The 23,058-nt window shown below is 40.1% G+C and overlaps 1 protein-coding gene across 1 annotated transcript; it reads left to right on the top strand.

Annotated features, from left to right (window-relative positions):
- Positions 1–3,035: 3,035 nt before the first annotated feature.
- LOC143127097 (PC-esterase domain-containing protein 1A-like) lies at positions 3,036–22,927 on the top strand. The gene is made up of 10 exons (XM_076288402.1): positions 3,036–3,114; positions 3,245–3,324; positions 3,740–3,972; positions 4,067–4,217; positions 6,967–7,213; positions 7,468–7,545; positions 11,800–11,898; positions 13,183–13,266; positions 19,851–19,928; positions 22,869–22,927. Exons 1-10 carry the CDS (start codon positions 3,036–3,038, stop codon positions 22,925–22,927), a joined length of 1,188 nt encoding a protein of 395 aa, XP_076144517.1.
- The last annotated feature ends 131 nt before the right edge of the window (positions 22,928–23,058 follow it).

Below are 23,058 nucleotides of genomic sequence, written 5' to 3'. Positions count from 1 at the left end.
CCTTTTGGTGATGGCCACCATTTTCTTTGAAGAGAAAGAGGAAGTTCCCAAAACCCCACCCCCATACATGTGATACCATTCAAAAGCCCTAAATGTCCTCTTTAGAGAACAAAAGGAATTAGCTCAGTAGAATGTATGGTGTGGGAGATATTCCGGTTTATAAAGGTCCTCTAGAGAGGACAAAATTGAACTGCTGGTAGTCAGGAGGCTATAACTGTTGACAGTGACTTGGGCATATGCTCATAAACCATCAGTGTCCTTTTGTCTTGGTTTATGCTGTATTTCTCACAAACATCTGGATTTTCATAATGTACCCAGACATTCTCCTCCTCTCCCAACACCTCTTCACACTTCCCTCTGCACACAGAGATCGCAGCAAGGTAGAACAGGAAGGTGTGCCGCTGTTATCTGTCTTCCTGAATTTTGAGGAGGAAGGCAGCATGACTACCAAAAACTGAAGTTTTACTGCAGTTGCAACAGCCACATGTGACATAAACACTGGTGGAATGACTTTGTCTAATGTTTCAGATAGCTCTAATACTCAGTATGCCCAAGATGAATGGATCTTGTGATATGTTTTGACCTGTCTTTTCTATTTGTATTGTATTTTTTGTCATGCTTTATTTCTTAAAACTGTTAACCTCAGCTCCTGCCCAGCACTCTGATGTGATTCTTTCAAAACATTGTGGCCAAAGCAAACATTTGACCTTTACACAATAATTCAACCAGACACAATCTGTTAAAAAAGGTAAAAGAAAATTTGACATTATTATAATTAAATAAGAACCTGGCTCAGTGATACGACCGTAATTTAGAGGTCAAATCTAATTGTTAATGAATACCATGAGCAAGATCCTACTGTATGCACAAACATGGGTGGGCCAGTTCAGTGCTCTCGCACCATGGTTTAGCTCATGCAGGAGACTCATCAAGTGATTTTGTAATTTGTGCACTGGTTAAAGTAAGGCCAATATCTGAATTGATCTGTAAATAATATATAGAATAAAATAAAGCCATGAAAAATGACAAATAACATTGCCGTAAGATAATCTTTTATTATTAATATAGGGTATGTGACATGTTTTAGAGCTCTCAGCATACAGTAGATGAAGGCGGTTCCTCAAGTTAAAAAAAAAATGTAAAAAAAAATTGTTTTCATGTCAGATTTGCGTTTACAGTTGTGTTAAGCCTGGACTGCCGATGAGCAGTGTAGACGACGCTGGAGCACCGAGAAAGAATTATGGATAGATGTTCTCCTTGAAGGGGAAACCTCTCAAAGTGTGGACCTTATTCCATCTGTCTGCATCATAAAACGAAACCAAATCTGCCGCATAATCCAGCCCAAAGTCCATTCCCAGATTTCCTTGAAATGCGGCCTCCCCTCTTAATGGACTCTTTGGTTACCCCTAATGACCACCTGGTCTTCCCACTGACCTGCACCTCATAGTAGAATCTACCAGCAGTGAAGCACTGCTTTCCCAGGACAGAGTGAGCCTTTGTAAATCTTTTGGTTATCAGTGAGATTTTGCAGGTTGCTTCCTCCACTCATTTCTTTCCTATCAGGAGACAGCTGGAGATCAGGATGTGCTGTATCAGGATCTTAAACACCTTTTTTTGTCTGCACATTGTATAGACATTACTGAGAAGAATTTAGCTACAAATAATTGTTATGGTTTTGGGAAACGCGCCCTTGCTTAGGACATGTGCTTCACTGGTAAAGGCCTACCTGGCTGAGGGGTTGTGCTAGTTGGAATGAGCTGATTAAGCAAATGGTTGGAACAGTATGTTTCTCTGATTTTCAGAAACATATGCTACACATAGCCAGCAGCACCAACGCATCTGAGAAATTTTCTGGCCATGATAAAGTAATTAAACAGCATCACTGCTGGGGAAACATAAACTGTTAAATTCAAACTTATAAATGCCACATTCTACCTACACTGCCAATACATTCCAAAATAATCAAATATGTATTTCTTAGCTTACCCAAATGACAGATCCGACCCATAGACTGTAAAAAATATCGATAAGGATAAGGAAGGGCCCCGGGGCATGACTGACAGTTTATGGCATTTGGCAATTAAATGTGGTTGCCAAAAAGAGAAGTTTGATGGTGATTGCTACACATACTTCCTCTGATAACTCCTGCACAATTTTCTGTGTGCCAGTGTAAAATACTAATGCTCAGAAACTTTGTTGTCAAGCGATGGCAACAATAGGCTCCCTCTGTTGGCCTTGAACAACATGAACAGCACCCTTTCTACAGTGACTGTGATCACATCATTTCAAATTGCCCTCCAGAACCTTGACCTTGCTCAGTAGGCGACACTGTAGTAAAAACGTAAACACAATTTTCCACCGTGAAAACCTTGGTCTTAATTTCTTTAAAAGGCTCAACCAACTAATTGTCTCATAAAAGCAAAGGTCCACACGTTCTAATGCCCTCTCTGACTTGATTATAAGTCTATAGATTATTTGAATATTAAAATGAATGAATTCATGAATATTGCACTGTTCACAATCGCACTAAAAAAAAACAAAAAAACATAGCAACAGCAGAGCCCGTCTACGGATATTAGACATTCTCTGGCAATCGCTTGTTCAGCATGCAATGCCACGCCAACGCGTGTAGCCTACGGATAGGCCTACTTGTAGGTGCAGGCACGATTGTGGTTAGGTCAAGGCTTTCCAAACCAAGGTGGGTAGGCCAATCTAAATGAGATAGAATGCTGGAATATTAAACTCAGCCAACAGCTATCGGATTAGCCCTCACCACCACCAAGTCTACACTTTCGGCAGCCTCGACTGCAGACTCAGCATTTTAAATTCAGTTTCAATTCGTTTTTAAAGCTTGGCGTGCTTGCATGAGCGGAGGTATGATCAGGTAAGATAGCTATTTTGCTATAGTGGTGACTTGTAGAACACAAACATAGACCTACATGAAGGGAATATAGCATTTTAGTCTTATTTTATAAGATTCGTCAAGAAAGACACAATGTCTATTATATATTTCTAAAAAAAATAGAGCGATGGACATGAAGACTCCACATGTGACCCATCAGCAAGCCAGCGGCCTGCTCCACAACAAATTTGTTGTTGTCCTAGGTAGTTCATGTGAGTACCAAACCACCACAAAGTAGGCTACAGAAAGCTTAAGGTCTAAAATCTCTGTAAATTGGACAATTGGTCAACATGACACGCCAGTAACACACCATGCTAATAAACCACTATTTTTCTCCTCCAGTTCAGCGTGGGGTATATAAAGATCTTGTGCTGCTGTTACAGAAAGATAACTACCTGTCCCTGTCTCAACTAAAGAACAAGGTAAGGTAGTAATGTTTCAGTTGGCCTGGTATTAATTCTGATAATGCAGATGGGGATTCTGTATTTTAAAATGGAAATACATTCCTAGGCTGCTACACAGCCAAGGCAACATTACAGAGATGGTAACGGAAGGTTTGAAAAATGGGGCGAAGAGGAGTTGGGTCAGTCAAATTCATCATGCAGATAATGGGGTGGAAGGACGGGAGAGAGCAGAGCAGCATGGTGTGTTTTTAAATGCGTGTTACCCTATTTTTCCTTGCTAGACAGGACTAGGTTAGTGAAACAAGCATCAAATAAAAATGCATGAAGTTAAACCTTAGCATTTAAAACAATTTTGCTTAAAGGCGACACAAAATTGGAAAAAAGTAAATGAGTCTGAATATTTTCTGGATGTACTGTTTCTTTGTATTCCCAGGGAGAGGAGCAATTTGAAAAGGATGAGCTTCTTGAAGGTGGCAGAAAAGGACCGATGTCCAATGGAACGCAGTACAAGGAGGTCAGAGAATACACTTCGGACCATCACCTTGTTCGCTTTTATTTTATCACTCGCGTATATTCTGAGTATGTGCAGAGAATTTTGGAAGACTTCAAAAACGGTCTCAAACCAGACTTGGTCATCGTCAACTCTTGCGTGTGGGACGTCTCCAGGTATTCATCACCATGGGGTCTGCCATCATAAAGTGTCTTTTCAAAGTGTTTGACCTGACAGTTTCACACATGTTCTTTGTTAATGTACACTAAGATATGGGCGACAGTGGGAGCCAGACTACTTGGAAAATCTAAACACGTTTTTCGGAAAGCTGAGAACCATCCTCCCAGATGAGGCTTTGATCATCTGGAACTTGACCATGCCTCTGGGCAAAACCATTATTGGTGGCTTTCTGGTACCAGAGGTAGACTGTTTCAAATATGCATTCTTATTGTCTTATTCACACAAACACGCATGAATCATTTTGACAAAATTCATATTGCCATTTTTACTACGTCTATAAGCTTCAGTTATCCAGTTGTGTAATATTATGAAGTTATATGTCTACATAAACAAGACTCAGGTTATATTGAGGTTTCTTCAGTACCTGTAAAATAACTTGAAAAAATCCATTGTCCTGAACTTAAAGGAACCATATGTAAGATTGTGGCTAAAACTGGTACTGCAATCACTTTCAAATTACTGTAGTCAAGTCAAGTCAAGTCAAGTTTATTTATATAGCGCATTTCATACACAGAGGTCATTCAATGTGCTTTACATAAACAAAACCAAACAATAATAACAAATAAAAGCATAGAGGGGGAATATAGTCAAAGAATAGTTAAAAGGTAAAGATCATAATAAAAAGGAAACATAAAACAAGGTAAAATCATTTAAAAATAAAGAATAATTAGTAAGCAAAACAAAGGCAAAAGTAGTAAAAAAAAGTAATAAAAGACAAAGTAGAATAATTATCAAGGCAGATTCAGAATTTGTTACTCGGCACAGTTAGCAGAAAGCATCTGAGAACAGTTTGGTCTTAAGTCTAGATTTAAAACTGGCTACAGTTGGGGCCTTTTTGATGTCATCCGAAAGTTGGTTCCACAGCTGAGCCGCATAGCAGCTAAAAGCTGCTTCACCATGTTTAGTTCTAACTGTAGGTTTTACTAGCAGGTTTTTCACCTGGGACCTGAGGGGACGAGAAGGTGTGTACTGCTGAAGCATGTCTGACAAGTATTTAGGTCCTGCTCCATTTACTGATTTATAAACAAGCAATAGTGCTTTAAAGTCAATTCTGTGACTTACTGGAAGCCAGTGCAAGGACTTAAGAATTGGAGTAATGTGGTCAGTTCTTTTAGTTTTTGTTAGAATCCTAGCTGCTGCATTTTGTATCACCTGAAGCTGTTTAATAGTCTTTTTAGGAAGGCCTGTGAACAGTCCATTGCAGTAATCAACTCTGCTGGAGATAAATGCATGAATGAGTTTTTCTAAGTCATATTTTGACATCAGCCCTCTGAGTTTGGCAATATTTTTGAGGTGGTAAAAAGCTGATTTAGTTATCGCTTTCATGTGGCTGTTGAAATTTAGATCACTGTCAATTAATACACCAAGATTTTTAACAGTATCCTTTGCCTTCAACCCTTTTGTGCCAAGGAGAGTGGCAACCCTAAGTCTTTCCTCATTTTTACCAAATATAATTACTTCAGTTTTTTCTTTGTTCAGCTGAAGAAAATTTTGAGACATCCAGGTGTTGATTTGTTCTATACACTGACACATAGATTCAAGAGGACCATAGTCGTTTGGTGATAGAGCTAAGTAAATTTGTGTGTCATCTGCATAGCTATGATATGAAATCAAATTATTTTGAATGATTTGTCCAAGTGGGAGCATATAGAGGTTGAATAATAGTGGCCCCAAGATTGACCCCTGGGGAACACCACAGGTCAAGGACGTTGGTGTTGAGGTACAGTTTCCGATGGCAACAAAGAAGCTCCTTTCTTGTAGATATGATTTTATCCAGCTGATAACTATGCCTGTAAATCCAACCCAGTGTTCTAGTCTGTGTAGTAAAATATTGTGATCAACAGTGTCAAATGCTGCACTAAGGTCCAGTAGCACTAGGACTGATGTTTTACCTGAATCTGTGTTGAGGCGTATGTCATTGGAAACTTTAATGAGAGCTGTTTCAGTGCTGTGATTTGCCCGAAAACCAGACTGAAAGTAATCAAAATACCCATTTGATGTTAGGAAGGTGGTTAATTGATTAAAGACTACTTTTTCAATAATTTTGCCAATAAAAGGCAGATTGGATATGGGCCTGTAATTGTTTAGCATGGAGGCATCCAGGTTATTCTTCTTGACAAGTGGCTTTACAACAGCTGTTTTCAGTGACTTAGGAAAAGTGCCAGACAGCAGTGATACATTTACAATTTGAAGGACATCCGCCGCTATGAGGTGAAAAACAGTTTTGAAGAAATTGGTAGGCAGAGTGTCTAAGACACATGTGGAAGAGCTGAGATTCTGTACCGTTTTTTCAAGTGTTTCGTAGTCTATCAAGCTGAACTCTGACATCAAGTTTAGTTTCCCTCTGTTTGTTGCTGGAAGTTCAGGTTGTTGAATTTGTAATTGAGCAGATATGTTGAGTCTGATTTTGTCAATTTTACCTTTAAAAAAAGATGAAAACTCATTGCATTTATTAGTTGAGAGAAGTTCAGGCGCTAATTGTGAGGGTGTATCCCCTCCCCCTCCCCCCTGACTCGAGGTTGCCAACCCGGATGCCAAAACACTACTGACTTTGTAATTAGTAGATAGGTAGAGGGTGGCGCATCAGGCCAAAACACAACATTACATGACAAAACACAACATCAGTTGAGGGCTGCAACTTCACTTTTTAAATGGCAATATCCTGGCCGGACTACTGTTGTCAGTGATATAAGTATTTGAAATGAACATGATTTGTTAATGTCTAGTGACATATCAGGGCCATTTTATGATTAACTGAAATGCATTTCTTACATATGGTTCCTTTTAACATTAACGTTTTTAAATTAATTTCTATTTCATATTGTAACATACTGTATTTCATCCTTCATTCTTTGTGTCACTCAAAACGTTGCTAAGCTAAAACATTGATAGATACTCAGCTGTTTAGAGGCATGTCTCCTTATCCCTAGATTGTGGAGTTTGGCCCGTCGCTGTGTTTCGATATCATCGAGGCCAACTACTGCAGCGCCACGCTGGCCAGCGTGTACGGCCTGGACGTGCTGGACCTACACTTCCAGTTCCGCTTCAGCCTGCAGCACCGCATGAAGGACGGGGTGCACTGGAACGCCTTGGCCCATCGCCGCATCACCTGCCTGCTGCTGGCGCACGTCGCCAACGCCTGGGGTGTCGAGCTGCCACCATCACAGCCCCCAAAAGGTCACACCAGAAAGCAAAGAGACAGAGCAAAGTCTTTAAAGCTCTCATGACAGTTGTGTGGGACCAGACATTTATTGTTCTGTTCATGTTGGGAGACAGACTACCAGACCATTTTATAAAGCTGGAGCTGTCCAGAGTGCACTTGTATTACAGTGTTTTTTATTCGATGATAAATTGAAGGGAATGTGTTTGTTTTGTTCAGATCAACTCATCTGCGGCATTTCATCTCACAATAAGGGGTTTCTCTCTTATAGGTGTGAATCAGAGATTTAGCAGCGAAGATCTAGCCACCAAGGCGATGTACCAACAGCCAAGGAAAGCCCAAATACCAGGTAACCTCAGAGAGATGAGACATGGTTGCATTGTATACCTTCATACACATCCTAAATATAAACCTTCTCAGTCACTAGTTGGAGACCTAAGGAATGGAGGGTCAACTACCCACAGCCCGCTACTTCCTGGAAGACTCCACACTTCTATGGAGGTGAATGTTATGGAATAATTTTAAGCATATAGATTTCTCGAAAGCAAAGTTCTCTGACTATATAACATACAGTATATGTTTTTGCAGACTTTGTTTGTAATGTACAATAACTGTGAAGGGAAGAGCCTTGGGGGCCTATCTTATGTTCAGTATATTGCGGCGCAACACAACAGCGCTTTACTAGTTTATGTCATCGCAGTTAACATTATCCTGCATGGTGCCTATGTTGTCTAAATAGCAAATGAGCTTGCGCACCCACAGACTTTGACACTTCTGTTGTAAAATGAGGTGTGGTCAGGTGCATCGATCGCACATTGCTTGTTCTCATTTTCACATTGCCACTGAAAATGATAGCAACACTGACCAAAAAAAACTTGGTCTGAAGTGAAACATGCAGTATTTTACTTTTATATTGAGAGCACACTGTCAGTAAGACTTGTGATCTGCCTAGTGGCTAAACCTTAACAATGAGTCCCTACCAGCGCAATAAAAAAGACTGCACTAGTATGCTTGGATAATGTCTTTTATTATTTTAAGTTAGTCATTCAAATAATGTTGGTAAGTGTTGCTTTTTTCAGCCATTTTTGTTGTTGTTGTTTTTGGTAACCCCTTGTCAATCATTTCTGTGAAAGTATATTACTATTGTAGGACCTTGTTTTGTCGTTTGCCTACAGCTTCAAATCACTATGCAAGTACAGGCGTGTGTGCACCCTGCTTGTCACACACACACACCTGTTTATGCAAAACAAACTTTGGTGGAATCCTGCTGATGCATAGACGGTCGTGCATGCAAGCAGATTCCTTCTGCAGAGATGTGTTCATTCATCATTATAATACCAACATGCCATGGTCCAAGCGCCCCTTATTCTTAAAGGGAGATGGTACTTTTATTGGCTTAATGGATGTTACGCCCAAAACACATCCATGATTAAGAAACCCTTTTTTAACCATGCGCCTGGCATCTGATCACTTGATCCACCATCAAACTAGCAAAAGTGGACTGGACCCACCCTAAATGCACAAAAAGCACATGCCTTTTAGATCGTCAAAATAGGGCCCCTGGAATCTCAGATTCTATCTACAGTAATAAGGTACATCCTCTTTTTCAAGTCACATTATTTACTCTTTTACAACCGTAAACATAAACATTCTGACAGTCACTAGGTGGAGACTCCAGGAGAGGAGGGCTGACTGCTACCCACTGCCTGACAACCCCTTGAAGGTTCTGCACTGCTATGGAGGTGACGGTTGAACTATAACTTTAAACATAGCAATTTCTCAAAAACAATACTAGAAATGTAATGCCAGAGGAATTACAGTAGTGGATGGAAAGCTGCTGGCTTAATGTTGGTGGGAGATTCCTGAAAAAAACATTGAATCACTTAATCTTTGGGTTCATACAACCCCTTGTACCAAAAAACCTTGTGTGTCAAGGCGTTCTTGAGATATAACACTCAAGATGTTTTTGAACTTGACATTTGACCTTTGACCGCCAACATCAATTCATTTCATCTTTGAGTCCATACAAACACTCATACCAAATTTCAGGCATGTATATCAAGGCATTCTTGAGATATCGCGCTCAGAGTATTCATGGACTTGACCTTTGACCTCCAACATCAACTCACTTTATCTTTGAGTCCATACAAACAGTTGTACCAAATTTGAAGCATATGCGTCAAGCCGTTCTGGAGATATAATGCTCAAAGCATGAGATATGGCTGTGACTTAACACTTAAACAGGATGTGTAGTTTTAGGGAGCACCAGATTGTATGCATTAGAAGCTGAGACAGTTGGATTCACAGGTGACACCTGTGCGAGTGTTCTGATTAGCCCGGGAACTACTCTGGGAGCTTAACGAGCGCAGCTGGCTTTAGGCCATTATGACATCACAGTCATTCAAGTCTGGGGGAAAAATGAGCTTTTTAACATTTTTAATCCCCTATTTCTCAAAAAGTATAAACTTTTTAAAAAATCAGAAATAATAACTCTCTTGCCCCACTCTAGACTTTCAGAACAGTTATTTCAACATGTCTGAATGTGACTCTAACCGCTTAACGTACATTCTTGAAAAGGTAAAAAGAAAAGGTTATAAGAAGAAGAAGCCAGGAGATTTCAAGATAGTGGATTCCATCCACTATAACTATACAATACATAGGTCACCGAGTACTGTTGGTAGGGAAAAAAAATAGCTTGAGTTATCCTGCTAGTACCTAGCGCAGCCAGGCGGCTACAAAACAATGCTATGATGGCAGATTTTAGTCAAATGTCATTACAAATGCTTTGCAACATAAACAGGGTCCTTATGTGACACCACTATATGAGTTTAACTCCGTAATTGTAAAATAGCAGTATAAATCTAGTGGTTGTACAGGCTTTGTTTCTCTTGTTCACAGCCTGTAAAGTCCAAATACTGGATTTATACTGTTCTTTTACTCTTTGGATAAAGGGAATGTGATACGTCTGTCAAAGAAATCCAAAATCCATGCCTGGGTCCACCCAGGCATAACCTAACCTGTCTGACAGTTAGTTTGCGCGGGGATTTATAACTCTTAAACTCAGGCACAAAGTCACTCAGTTGATAAGGCAATCACTAAGTCACATTTAAGATTAACTGTAGGATGTGTACCTGTCCAACTTAAGAGTCATTGCACGAGAAAATCAGGCAAAACCAGTCATTTTCAGCCATAAATTGCTTGATTTTCAAGGGTCTCCAAGGGGGGCCCCAGAACTCAGAAACGAAAAATAGCTGGAGGGTTTTAATCATATGGCTGTTCATAGTTCCACATACCTATCACACATACAAAGTATGAGCCGATTTGGCCAACCCCATCTTCCGACCTTTGTCTGGTTTTCTCAAGCAATGACTCTTAAGTATAAATTTGATTTAGAAACAGATGAACGGAATAGATCATGTTAAAACTGGGGCTCTATCTGAGGTAATTTATGGGATTCTCCCTCATTCAGTGAGTTGTATTTTTCTTAAAGGTCTAAATCGGAACTTTAGCAAGCAAGATCCGACCACCAAGGAGATGTACCAGCAACCAAGGAATGGCCAGAATTCAGGTAACAAGATATGAATGCTCTGATGCTACCTGACCTCATCTGTTTCAGTCTCTCCCATCCTAAACAAAAACTTTCTCATAGTCACTAGGTGGAGACTCCAGCAAAGGTCTGACTACTACTTATCACCTGCCACCCCTACAAAGCCTTCACACTACAATGGTGGTTAATGTTACATCTAGATATCTGTTTCTCTGTGTGTATTTATATGTAGGTTTTTCCTTGTCTGTTCAGCTGTTTTCTTTGTAATTTATTCAGTAAGGGATAATGTATTGTCCACCGGTAATTATCAGAAAATAAGTCCCGATAGGGAGAACAGAACCCCAACGTGCAGCAGAGGCGAACCGACTTCTTGCAGAGTGTTATGAAAGACGTTAATTAGAAGCACAAAACCCATTGCCACTGACAGCGGTGATTTTTATATACTTTGCTGGTGATTATATAGATTTAACAGACCACCGAACGTTCCACGGAAGTTCCATTCATGTGAATGGAACTTTCTGCAGCACTCTGAAGAGCCGTGTAATAACAACAATTTATTTATATTATAGTGTCCTATAGATGTTCAAATTAATGTATTTATTTTATTGTTATGAATTTATTCATGAACGAGGTTCCTTTTCATTCAGTGAGGTGTGTCTCTTACAGGGTTGAATCAGAGCTTTAGCAAGCAGAATACAGCCGACAATCAGAAATGCCAGCAACCAAGGAATACCCAGATTTCAGGTATATGTAACTACAGGTGAAGACAGGGATGCTATGATGCTACTTGACCACGTCACATGACTTCACTCTCTTCCATCCTAAACAAATACCTTCACACAGTCACTAGGTGGAGACTCCAGGAGAGGAGGGCTGACTGCTACCCACTGCTTGAAACCCCCATGAAGGCTGTACACTGCTATGGAGGTGAAGGTGGACGTATAATTATAAGTACATTGATTAATTAAAACTAAAAACCCAGGTTTAAATATACATGTTTGAATGTATTCATGTACGCCATTACCTCTCATCTAGTGACGTGTCTCTGTCTCATAGGTCTGAATCAGCACTTTAGCGAGCAATATCCAGCCACCATGGAGATGTACCAGCAACCAAGAAATGCTCACAATTCAGGGAATGATCCAAGAATGAGAAGTAGATGCTCTGATGCTACCTGATCTTATCTCACTACTGTACGTCACACTCTCCCACTCTAATTAGAAACCTTTTCCCAGTCACTAGATGGAGATTACAGGAAAAGAGGGGTGACCACTACCTTCCGCATAACACCCTCATGATGAATCCATCCTGCTATGGAGGTGAGTGTTGAAGTGTAATTCTAAGGATATTGATTTCTGTAAAACGAGTCGTATCGTTAACTGTACATTGAATATATTTGTGTGTGTGGTGTGATGTAGACATAGGGTTTTGTTTGTCTGTCTGTTTTGTGTATTGTACTGAAATTTATTTATTTTAAATAAGAGTTTGTCGGTTATGATTAGGTTTCATGGAAATTGTCACTGTAAACAAAAAGTGGTATTAATTTTCACATTACTCACATACAATTTTTGTTTGTTTCTACTAGAACCAACTGGATTTGACAGGTGTGAGAATCGCCTCAATTACCAGTGTACATACCAGGAGCCACATTTCAGGGAGCCACATTTTGTCACAAGAGGTAAATATCTGGTGATTAGATGCTTTGCCTAGTGCTCTGTCAATCAACTCTAAATGTGCCTAGATTATGTGTGTTTTTTTCCTATTCTTTGTAAGAACATTGGTTCCTTATGACTGCATTGTTTCTCAAGATTTCCCCAGAGGCTACACTGCACCTCAGCTGGCTGGACAGTCTTATTGTACGACTACGACCAAAGGTGTAGCATACAGTTTGATTCCTATGTTTCATTTTGATAATACTTTAGTTTACATGTATTTGTTGCATTCATTTTGATTTCTGATAAACAAATGTGTTAAATAAGATGGTCCATAATGAATCACACAATACCTTGTAATACTCATGAATCGTTGCTAGGCTGCATTTGTCCATTGGCATTAGGAACGGAGAACCTAGCCTGCTATTTTAAAGGCACATTGTGTAGGATTAGATTAAGGATGATCTATAAACAAAAATTAACTATAAGCGGGTAAAAATTAACTAAATAGCGTGTAAATACTATTTGTCACATTTTCATTAGAATTAGTGCTTTATATCTACAAAGGGAACAGATCCGCCTCCACAGAGTCTGTCATGTTTCTACGGGAACACAGAATGGACAAACCAAAATACTGAATTAAAAGAGGGCCTTTTATGTTTGTATGCCGCTTGGTGGCCACCATATTTCTCACCCACTCTTAGACATGGATCTCGTTTCCAACCTGAGGACTACCTGCAATTATTTTTGGCATTTCCTCTTTTTCAGTGACGTGTCTGTCTTATAGGTCCGTCTTATAATCAGAGCTTTGGCAAGCACGATCCAACCACCAATGAGATGTACCAGCAATGTGGGAATGCTCAGAATTCAGGTAACAGTAGAAGGACACAGATGACCCATGGATGCTCTGATGTTACCTGCATTCATATCCTTCACAGCACACTTATTCACTCTCTCCCATTCTAAATATAAACTATCTCAGTGACCAGGTGGAGCTTCCAGGAAAGGAGGGATGACTAGCCTGGCGGGCCATCCTAGATCATTGAAATGTATAGTCTGGAATCGAACCATTCACCTCGCTTAATCCAAGGGGCGGGCAGAGAATTGTCTTTCAAACTGCCTAGGCATGCAATAGGCCAGCGCTACGACCATATCCTTATCCGGTCGGCAAAACGGCAAATACATGCTTTTTCGAAAGGAATGACTTAAGTGCATTGTGTTGCTCAACTTTCAAAGAAAAGCACAAGTCCAACTCCTCCAAAGTTGACGCCAACACCGATTCAAACAACCGCTCTTCGTTCGCCATAGCCACCTTACTTGTTGTTCACCGTTGCAGGACTGTCGTTATCCTGTTAAGCCCGCCTTAAGACTCTCTAACAAAATAGAGCGCTGTGATTGGATGACGTCCACGGCGTCAGCCAATAGAAATCCCTATGGTTTGATACTAGACGTACAGGCTGAGCAAATTAATTTGCCGCCGCTAGGGTGCGTCTAGATTTCTAGGCTAAGGGATGACCTCTATCTGCCACCTGTCACCCCAACAAAGCCTTCACACTGTTGTCGAGGTGAATGTGGAAGTATCATTTTAAGCACAATGATTTCTTGACAAGAAGAAAGATCATTAAATATGCATAGAAAACATTTCTTTCAGTTGTGTTTGCAGACATTCGCTGTCATTTACTGTATTTGTATTATAGCTTCCCTTATGCTAAACTGCTGAAATCATGTTATTCAATTAATTCTAATGAATTTATTCATGTATGATGTTCCATCTCATCCAGTGACATGTCTTTTTAGTATTAATTTAATTCAAATCAATTTATACATATGTCATTCCCTTTCTTCCAGTGAGGCATGTCTCTCTTGTGAGTTCAAATTGGCAAGATCCAGCCACCAGTGATGTGTACCAGCAACCAAGGAATGCCCAAAATTCAGGTAACCTTGGAGTGTTGAGGCAATAATGCTCATCTCCTTCATATCTCACTACTTTCTTCTCTCCCACCCTCCCTAAACATAAACCTTCTCACAGTCACTAGTTTGAGACCCCAGAAAAGGAGGGCGGACTGCTACATGATGTCTACCCCCCACCCGAAGGCTCCACGCTGCTATGGAGGTGCAGGTAAACGTGTTTTTGTCAAAAATAGGTACAATCTTTTAGGGATCCACGATATATCGGCGGCCGATATATTATTGGCCGATAAGTGAAAAAATTAAAATATTATTATCGGTCCGATAACAGAATTCTGGCCGATAAAGTCCTAATTTAGGCCTACGTATAAGGTCCGTCTGGCTACACTGAGCTACTTGAGCTTGGTTGGCTATACTTTTTCCTCAATATAATGTCAGCGGTGTGAATGTATTTCACCACTCTACAAACTCTAACAAAATCTGTGGATATGCGTTCATTTGGGAATCTGCATCTCAAAATCGTCTCGTGAATGATCCGCCATTTAACCTTACCAGAGCGGAGCTCAGCCCTATCTAGAGCCGTCTTGTGCTGGTGTGTTTGCACTTTACCGCGCTGGTCGGGGAAACAAACAAGCAAACTCGTTAGTGGGACGAGTACATAAGTAGGCCTAGTTCTAAGTTGGGTTTTAGTATTATATTTGCATTACGTTAGCTTGGGTTTTGTATTACTACCTAGAAATATGCTAACCATTCCTGCTTCAGTTCCAGACAGGTAATCATAATAAGTTATTAAAACCTTCGGGGCTAAAGCCTTTCATTTCTGCTGCAGCAGGTTGTGCGCAACAGAGTAGACGGACATAAGATACAGTCTAAGGAGTTGCAGCTTTATTCAGTTACCCGCAGTTGAAACTAAACCTAAGTTTCCCTCACAAACTCTGATTTGGTCACTATACTGTAGCTTATTCCCAGCTGAGCCGTTTATGAGCGTTTAGTCCTAAATTAAAACGATTCATACTCTCTAGCCACTCACTCGCTATTCACTGACGTCAGTTCACTGAAAGGAGCCACACATACTGTAGGGCTAGGCCAGGGGTCGGCAACCTTTTTTGCCTGGAGAGCCACTTTTACCATTTTTTTTTTATCTCAGAAGAGCCACATAAAGACGGTTACAAAAAAAAAGTTTGGATATTTAACATACAGTTACTTTCATTCAACAGAGGATTTTTAAATACATTTTCTACTCGTTTTAAAAGTAGGCCTAATGTGCAAGTAACTTGAAATGTAAACTGGAATGACAGTAGTATAGACCTTAGGCTTCCCATGTACTGTAGGCTAAACACCACCCCCTATTTTTCCAGTGTCCTTTGGTATGCAATGTAAAATCATAGTTAACAACACAACACTTAATTTTCGTTGACATGTCATTGGCGAAATTGAACATTAGGCATACCAGATATTAGATTTGGTGATGGCCTTGGAGTCTGGCTGGCTCATATTCAGTGAGGTGAAGTTTCATGCAAGAATTGAGGCTGTCACCATTTAAGGGCAACTGTGCACTCAAAACTGTCATATCCATAACGGCAACTAAATACCATGGCATTGTGTTGGCGTTATGGATGTGACAGTTTTGCCCGAAATTACCCTTAAACGTGAGCGCAGGTTTGTCTTTATATTTTTCATATGTGAGAGATTTCTCACATGCAAGTGGAACCAAACAGGGTTAACACAGCAATAGCCTACTAACTCGTTGCAGTGTGCGATATATAACGGGCAGTTCATTTCGCGTTTTCAGAATCAGTCTTTGGATGGAAACTTTCCCATTTCAGCCCGCTTGTGTTCGCGCTCGCAAGCTGTGGTTGCTGACGTTTCCTTTTTGACATTTTCCTTATCTAGCCTACAGCAAGTGCACACATCAACAATAACAAAGTGTTCTCGTTGACTGAAATGGAGGGAAATCGGTGATTGGGGGCCAAGCAGCGAAGCTGCGAGGCAACCATTGTGTTTGTTAGTTTTCTTATTATTATTCCTCTGCCATTGAAGTCATTATTGAAGTCAACCATTGTGTTTGTTAGTTTTCTTATTATTATTCCTCTGCCATTGAAGTAGAACCGTCTGGTGAAAAGTTGTGAAATTTGGCACACCGATTTGGGACAGTCCCATGATTCATTTCACCAAGTTTCATGTTGGCACCTCAAGCGCTCTAGCGCCACCAACAGGCCAAAGTTGGACTTGCGTTCACGCACGTAACTTCTGACCCGTTGACCCAATTTTTAAAAATGAGGTATCGTTGGATTCCTTGGACCAAGCCGAGTTCAACGCACCCTATGACGTCATTTTCTGCCATGACGGATTTTCCGCCATATTGGATTTTTGTGAAAGTGAAACAAAAACTTCACAGGTCACAAATTTTGTCCGATCGTCACCAAACTTGATCTTCAGACCAAGTCTCACAAAAGTTGTGGTGTTTTGTCTTCGGAACTATAACCGTTCATCCGAAATATCCAATCGAAATTTGCGAAACATGCCTTTTGGGCTGTTGCTGCAGTTGTGCTTAAAATTAAAACGCACTATTGGTGTCTGGTAATACTGTTGGAGGTCCTTAAGGTGACCCAAGCCAACTTGTGATGTCATTGTAATTGATTCGGCCGCCATATTGGATTTAATCAAAAACACGTACCAGTTTTCGCAGGTCACAAATTTCAGCGGATCCTCACCAAAATTGGCAGAGACCATCTTCAGACCATGCCTCATCAGTGCATCGCTTTTTAGAACGATTGACAGTAGCATTCGGCTGTAACAGCCAATCGAAATTTGCGGTGAAGCCGCCAAACAGGAAGTGAGCTCATAGCTCAGCAACCCTGCCATGTATCATAACCAAACTTACTACATAGGTTCAGAACCCCATTAAGAAGACGCTCAAAAAATATGTTGACCTTTGACCTGTAGGGGGTGCTGCAATTAGCAATATTGCATTTTGATCTGTAGTTGCGATGTGTTTTAACGATCTTTTATTTTTGGATGTGAAACTGATGACAACATGTTCCATCCAGTTCATTCTAATGAGTGCGCGGCAGGCACGGCGCCAGGATTCCAGTTTTGGATGGGCCAGACCAATTGTGGGTGGGCCTTAAAAAAAAACTTTATCAAATCACTGTTTAACCTAATAAAAATGACTGACTAATATACTGTTATATTATTTGTGCTTACATAATAGAGATTTGAATAGCTTGATGCCTTTTAAATAGTTTGTTGCATTGTAAAAAGGACGGACGTACCTATCCTCGATCACTGTCCTTGGTTCTGACCAAATAAGAGCGCTTTGGAATCTCCATTACGCACCATACCTGCTGGCTGCTGTGCTTTAGCGCATCTCTCGAATAGACCTAAGGCCTATAGGCTGTAAAAGTGGGAATCTAATATTTCCCCCAAACATAGTTTAGTTCTGCTTGTATAACATGAAGTCGAATATTTCATTTGTTTTAGGTTTTCAACAATACAGATCAATCACACTGCCCGACAGTTTCAATCAATATGCAGGGCAGTTGAAAACATTCGGGGCTTAGCCCATAGAGTCTAAACGGTTTTCATAATTCCCATTTTGCCTGACTTGCTGCTCACTTTTCATAAATGAATCCACTGACTCAAGCCTCATTTGCACCACATTTATTAAATATTATGGACAATAACATTTTGACAATTAGAGGATGTAATGACATTTAGCTATCTTGACATTTTCTGTTTGCTAGAAACGAACTATATAGCCACCTAGCAGAGTGGCTTTTAAATAGCAATATGCATTATATGGTTTGTTATGCTTAGCTTAGGGAGAAGGGAACATTGAAGACTCCCTAATTCGATTTTACAACTAGGCAAAGCAGGCCACCACTGTTTGGCCAGCTCGAGGCTGATAACAAACCTGAACTTGTAGGCTAGTCTAAATGACGAGAACAGGATAACTCCACCACCACCTTGTTATTGATGACTTCATGATTTCCTTGTAACGTAGGCCTATACCAAATATTAAATGCAAACAATGACATGCCCAACCTCGCGTGCGCACGTACCCTACGTTCCAAATTATGTGTTATGGAAGGTAACGTTCATGTTAAATCTGCTGCATGAAGAAGAGTGAGTTCACCCGTGTCACGTCCATCTCATCTCAAAGTTTCAATGCGCGATCGGAATAATGGTTTCATATTTGTTAGTCAACTGTACAAAATACATTCGGGGCTGAAGCCCTGGCAAAATCAGCTGGCTACTAGGCCTACACCTCGGGCACAGAACTTGTTCATTGACAACGTCATGTAAAACATGCTCCAAGAGAGCTCATAAAGATCAATCACACCCATTAGGCCCTTTAATGCAAATCGGATCAACGATCACAATATCAACAAGCTGCATTGCAAAAAAAACAAAACATTTCAGAAGCCATTATTAAGCCATAGAGATGTGCTAGGTGTTATGGATCTCAGCTATCCTTCATCTCCTGGTTGCAGCGATACAACGAGACCGTTTGTGCACGTTTAAGGTACCTAAACAACGACTATATTAAAAGTTTTTTTTTTTTTTTAAGAAAAGTTCTGGGTGGGCCTGTTGAAAAGTGGGTGGGCCTAGGCCCATCCAGGCCCACCCGTAGCGCTGTGCCTGGTGCGCGGTAGGGCGAGGCGGGGCGGGACGGGGTGGGACGGGCAGGGGTGATTAAGTGGGGGGCTGGCTGGCGGAGGCTGTGGCAATACTCAGCCCTGTTTCAGCCATACAAAATCAGTTATGTTGATGTGACACTTGTTGAAAGTGTTGATTGCGTGTGTCTGCTGAGTTCTATCTTGTCGCCGTGGCTACTCCGGCCTATTCTGCTTGGCCCCCTCATTGCTGCTTGCAGCTATATTTTTGTTTGATATTGACTTGGCAACAAACCGCGAATGTAACAATATTGTGCAGGCTACGGTTACGGAGTCAAGTGAGGTGGAAAGTTATATAGGCTAAATTACTCAGATAGACCTACAATATTACATTTTGAAAATGAACTAAAATAAAATACATTTTAATGAAATACTCATTAATTATTTTCAAAAGCTGAGCCGCATCAGAGGGATCAAAGAGCCGCATGCGGCTCCGGAGGTCTTTTCAAGAGTAATATTATCGGTTATCGTATCGGTATCGGCCACAACAAACCAATAAATATCGGTTATCGTTATCGGCCCTAAAATTCCATATCGGTGCATCTCTACAATCTTTAAGTGTACATAGAATACATTTGTGAGTATTTGAGTGTGTGTTTGCAGACTTATGTTTTTGTTTGGCTAGTTGCTTGCTTGATTTGTGATTTGTTTTACAGTCATTTGTATTGCAGTGTCCTTTATGTATAAGCCACGTATAGACAGCTGCTGGTCACCTCAGATGTTGAGATTAGTTTAACTTTGTCGTAGCACTGCTAGTCTCTTCCTTTCTGACTGTGGCTTTACATGGTCAATTAAATGTATCCATTTCAAATCAATTTATTCATGCACGCCATTCCTTCTCATCCAGTGACATGTTTCTGTCTTGTAGGTGTGAATCAGAGTTTTGGCGGACAAGATCTGGCCACCAGTGTGATGTACCAGCAACCAAGGAATACTAAGGATTCAGGTAACAGCAAAAGGACGAAACATGGACGCTCTGATTCTACCTGACCTCATCCCTTTCACATCACACTACTTCACTCTCTCCCACCCTAACTATAAACCTTCACACAGTCACTAGATGGAGACTCCAGAAAGGGAGGGCTGGCTGCTCCTCACTCCCTGAAAGCCCCTTGATGATTCCGCATTGCTATGGAGGTGAGAGTTAAACCATCATTTTAAACATGAAATCACAAAAACAAGTTGGATTCTGAACTATGCATAGAGTGTGTGTGTGTGTGTGTGTTGTATTTATTGTTTTTGGTCTGTGTGTTTGGTTTGGGATTTTGTAACTCATTTACAGTAGTTGTATTTAAGTGTGCCTAATGCCTAAATGCTGAATGAATGGGTGCCCCTCCACAGTCTGCCATGTTTCTACAATAAAACAGAACTGACAAACCAAGACACTGCATCAAGAGAGGGCCTTTTGTGTTTACATGCCCCTGGTGGTCATCGTATTTCTCCCACACTCTCATTTAATTTATAACCCAAGGACTATCTGTAGCAGGGGTAGTAAAACTAGGGCTCTGAAGAATTACAAAGTCACCCATGATAGGAACTGATTAGACCAGGGTACATTATTGTAGGCCTATAATAACGGTTTGTAGTTATAGGCTAGTAATAGTTTACTATTGTTGGTTTACATCTTAGGCCTACTGTTTTCCTGTTAATTTGTTATATGGGTAATATGACAAAAAAGAAAGTAAACCTGCTCAAATATGTTCAACATCCAGTATTTACTGAAAGGTGCATTATTTGAGGTGCTTGCTATCCACTGGCAAATTAGATGGTTACATGTACCCCCTTCATAAACTTTTGTTAGATTTTTATATTTACAGTAGGACTTTATCTCTGACTACTTTCAAACCTTTTGAAATTTTGATGTCAAAATCCAATGGTGGTGTTTTCTTAACCCTGGTGCCTAAAGTTTGCCATGCAGGTTTAAATAAGTTATGAGAGGAAATACCTGTTTTTATGCTTTTTGTTTGTTTCATAATTTGTATTAATATTTATTTTATCATTATTTTATTTATAAGCTAAGGTTGCTAGCACAGGTGTCTAAAAAGAGATAAAAATACTTGCACTTTCTGTTTGCAGTTTTGTGTGGTATTTGAAAAAAAAAACCATTGCATTTTCAGATATAGCCGGCCCTTCAATTAGATGACGTTGGCAGAAGTGGCCCCCAGCTCATTTGAGTTTGAGACCCCTGCTGTAAACAAAAAGTGGTATGATTTTCACGTCACTCACATGCAATTTTTGTTTGTTTCTACTAGAACCAACTGGATTTGAAAGGTGTGAGAATTACCAGTATCCATACAAGAAGCCACATTTCAGGGAGCCATATTTTCAAAGAGGTAAATATCTGGGGCCGTATTCACAAAGCCTTTTATCTTACCACTAGGAGTACTCCTAAATCGCACTAAAAGATTTTAGCTAGGAGTTTTCTCTTAAAAGTTATTCACAAAGCCTTTCAGACCTACTCTTAGTAAGGAAAAATAACAACTCCTAAACTAAGAGTGAGTCTTCGTTGCTATAGATGACGTCATTACTCATGCACGAGCTTGACTGAAGTGGCCACCTTGATTGGCTGATGATTGTAACGCTGGAATCATTCCAAACACCTCCCTTACGATGATGAGTGACAGGTCTGAGAATGCGTGTGCTACACAAGTAGTGTAAAGGACGGAAGATGATGAATAACTGAATAAAAAGGCCTAGCCTAAATGAATAAAGAGTAAGGCAAAACAAATAGCCTAGTAGCATAATGAAACATACGGATTGATGCAGTAGCCTATCTTTGCAACATTATTAAATTAATCTGCCTATGCCTATACGTTTGCAAAGAGGAGAACATTTTAATTTGATTCACAATGAGACATATTTACATGTTGAGAATGAGTAGTTTTGGTTGTTGGTGGCGTTATTGCATCCTTAGTTATGCCTACAATGCAAAATTGTTCCCTCGCGATTGGAAGCTCCTGTAGCTGCATAGGACTTCAAAACATCGCGAGTTAGGAGTCCTCTCAACTTCTTTTAAGCTGTCCCAGACTTAGGTGCTACTTTTACGTCTAAAATGCTTTGTGAATTACTTTTAGTGAGAAAAATTAGGAGTTGCTCCTGAATTCGCCAGTTAGGAGCTACTTTTAGCCTTAAAATTCTTTGTGAATACGGCCCCTTGTGATTAGATGCTTTGCCCTTGTGCTCTGTCAATCAACTCTAAATGTGCCTAGATTATGTGTTGTTTTACCTATTCTTTGTAAGAACATTGGTTCCTTATGACTGCATTGTTTCTCAAGATTTCCCCAGAGGCTACACTGCACCTCAGCTGGCTGGACAGTCTTATTGTACGACTACGACCAAAGGTGTAGCATACAGTTTGATTCCTATGTTTCATTTTGATAATACTTTAGTTAACACTGTAATCTTTATGTGGCTCCCAACCAAATTAAGACCTCTATAAATTAGTAAAGATGTAAAAAACATTGATATGATCCAATTTATCATCAAGTGCGTCATGTCGTTTTTTCCCCCCTCCAGACCCAGGCTTCTCTATTGGCAACCATCAACGCCACTCTCTAAGTAAGGTCTTGCACAGTGAAATCACACATCACTGTTTGTTAATAGTTGGAAGAAATGAAATGAGCCATGTAAATATTAGACTCTGCAGTGATATGATTTACTGTGATGAGTGTGTACCCCAAAAGTCACAAATCCACCTCTTCACTTGTTTACATTGTTAACACTGTGAAATAGTTTGCATCATCAGAATGGGAGGGATGTCTGAAAAATATGTGATCTAGATATTAATTATGCATCATGCAAAAAACATTTGAAGATTTATATAGTGTAAGTGATGTACCTGCTTCATATGAATCTTCTCTAATAACTGTTTGTGTTGTGTGTCCAGATGACAACTATGTGATGCGGAACAAGTACTCTTGCCGTGCTCAGTACAGGCCGTACTGAGACCCTTCTGCCTTCCCTCCGAATACATTTTAAAATGGAGCAGCTTTTACAATTTTGCCATTTACTGTTGTATTGCTATATAAAAACAATAAAATTGAAATCAATTTAGATAAAAAAAAAAATTAAAAAAA

The sequence above is a fragment of the Alosa pseudoharengus genome, unplaced genomic scaffold, assembly GCF_046254945.1.
Source record: "Alosa pseudoharengus isolate Yale_2024_CS ecotype anadromous, Long Island Sound unplaced genomic scaffold, YU_APseudo_1.1 YU_APseudo_1.1_scf_17, whole genome shotgun sequence".
Lineage (NCBI taxonomy): Eukaryota > Metazoa > Chordata > Actinopteri > Clupeiformes > Clupeidae > Alosa > Alosa pseudoharengus.
The sequence above is the reverse complement of the archived record's forward strand: the minus strand, read 5'-3'. Positions and strand labels throughout refer to the sequence as shown.

Coding starts and splice junctions, on each gene's coding strand:
- LOC143127097 (XM_076288402.1), top strand. CDS start 3,036: ATGAAGACTCCACATGTGACCCATCAGCAAGCCAGCGGCCTGCTCCAC. Junction 4,218..6,966: donor GTGGCTTTCTGGTACCAGAG/GTAGACTGTTTC, acceptor CCTTATCCCTAG/ATTGTGGAGTTTGGCCCGTC. Junction 19,929..22,868: donor AAGGAATACTAAGGATTCAG/GTAACAGCAAAA, acceptor TTGTGTGTCCAG/ATGACAACTATGTGATGCGG.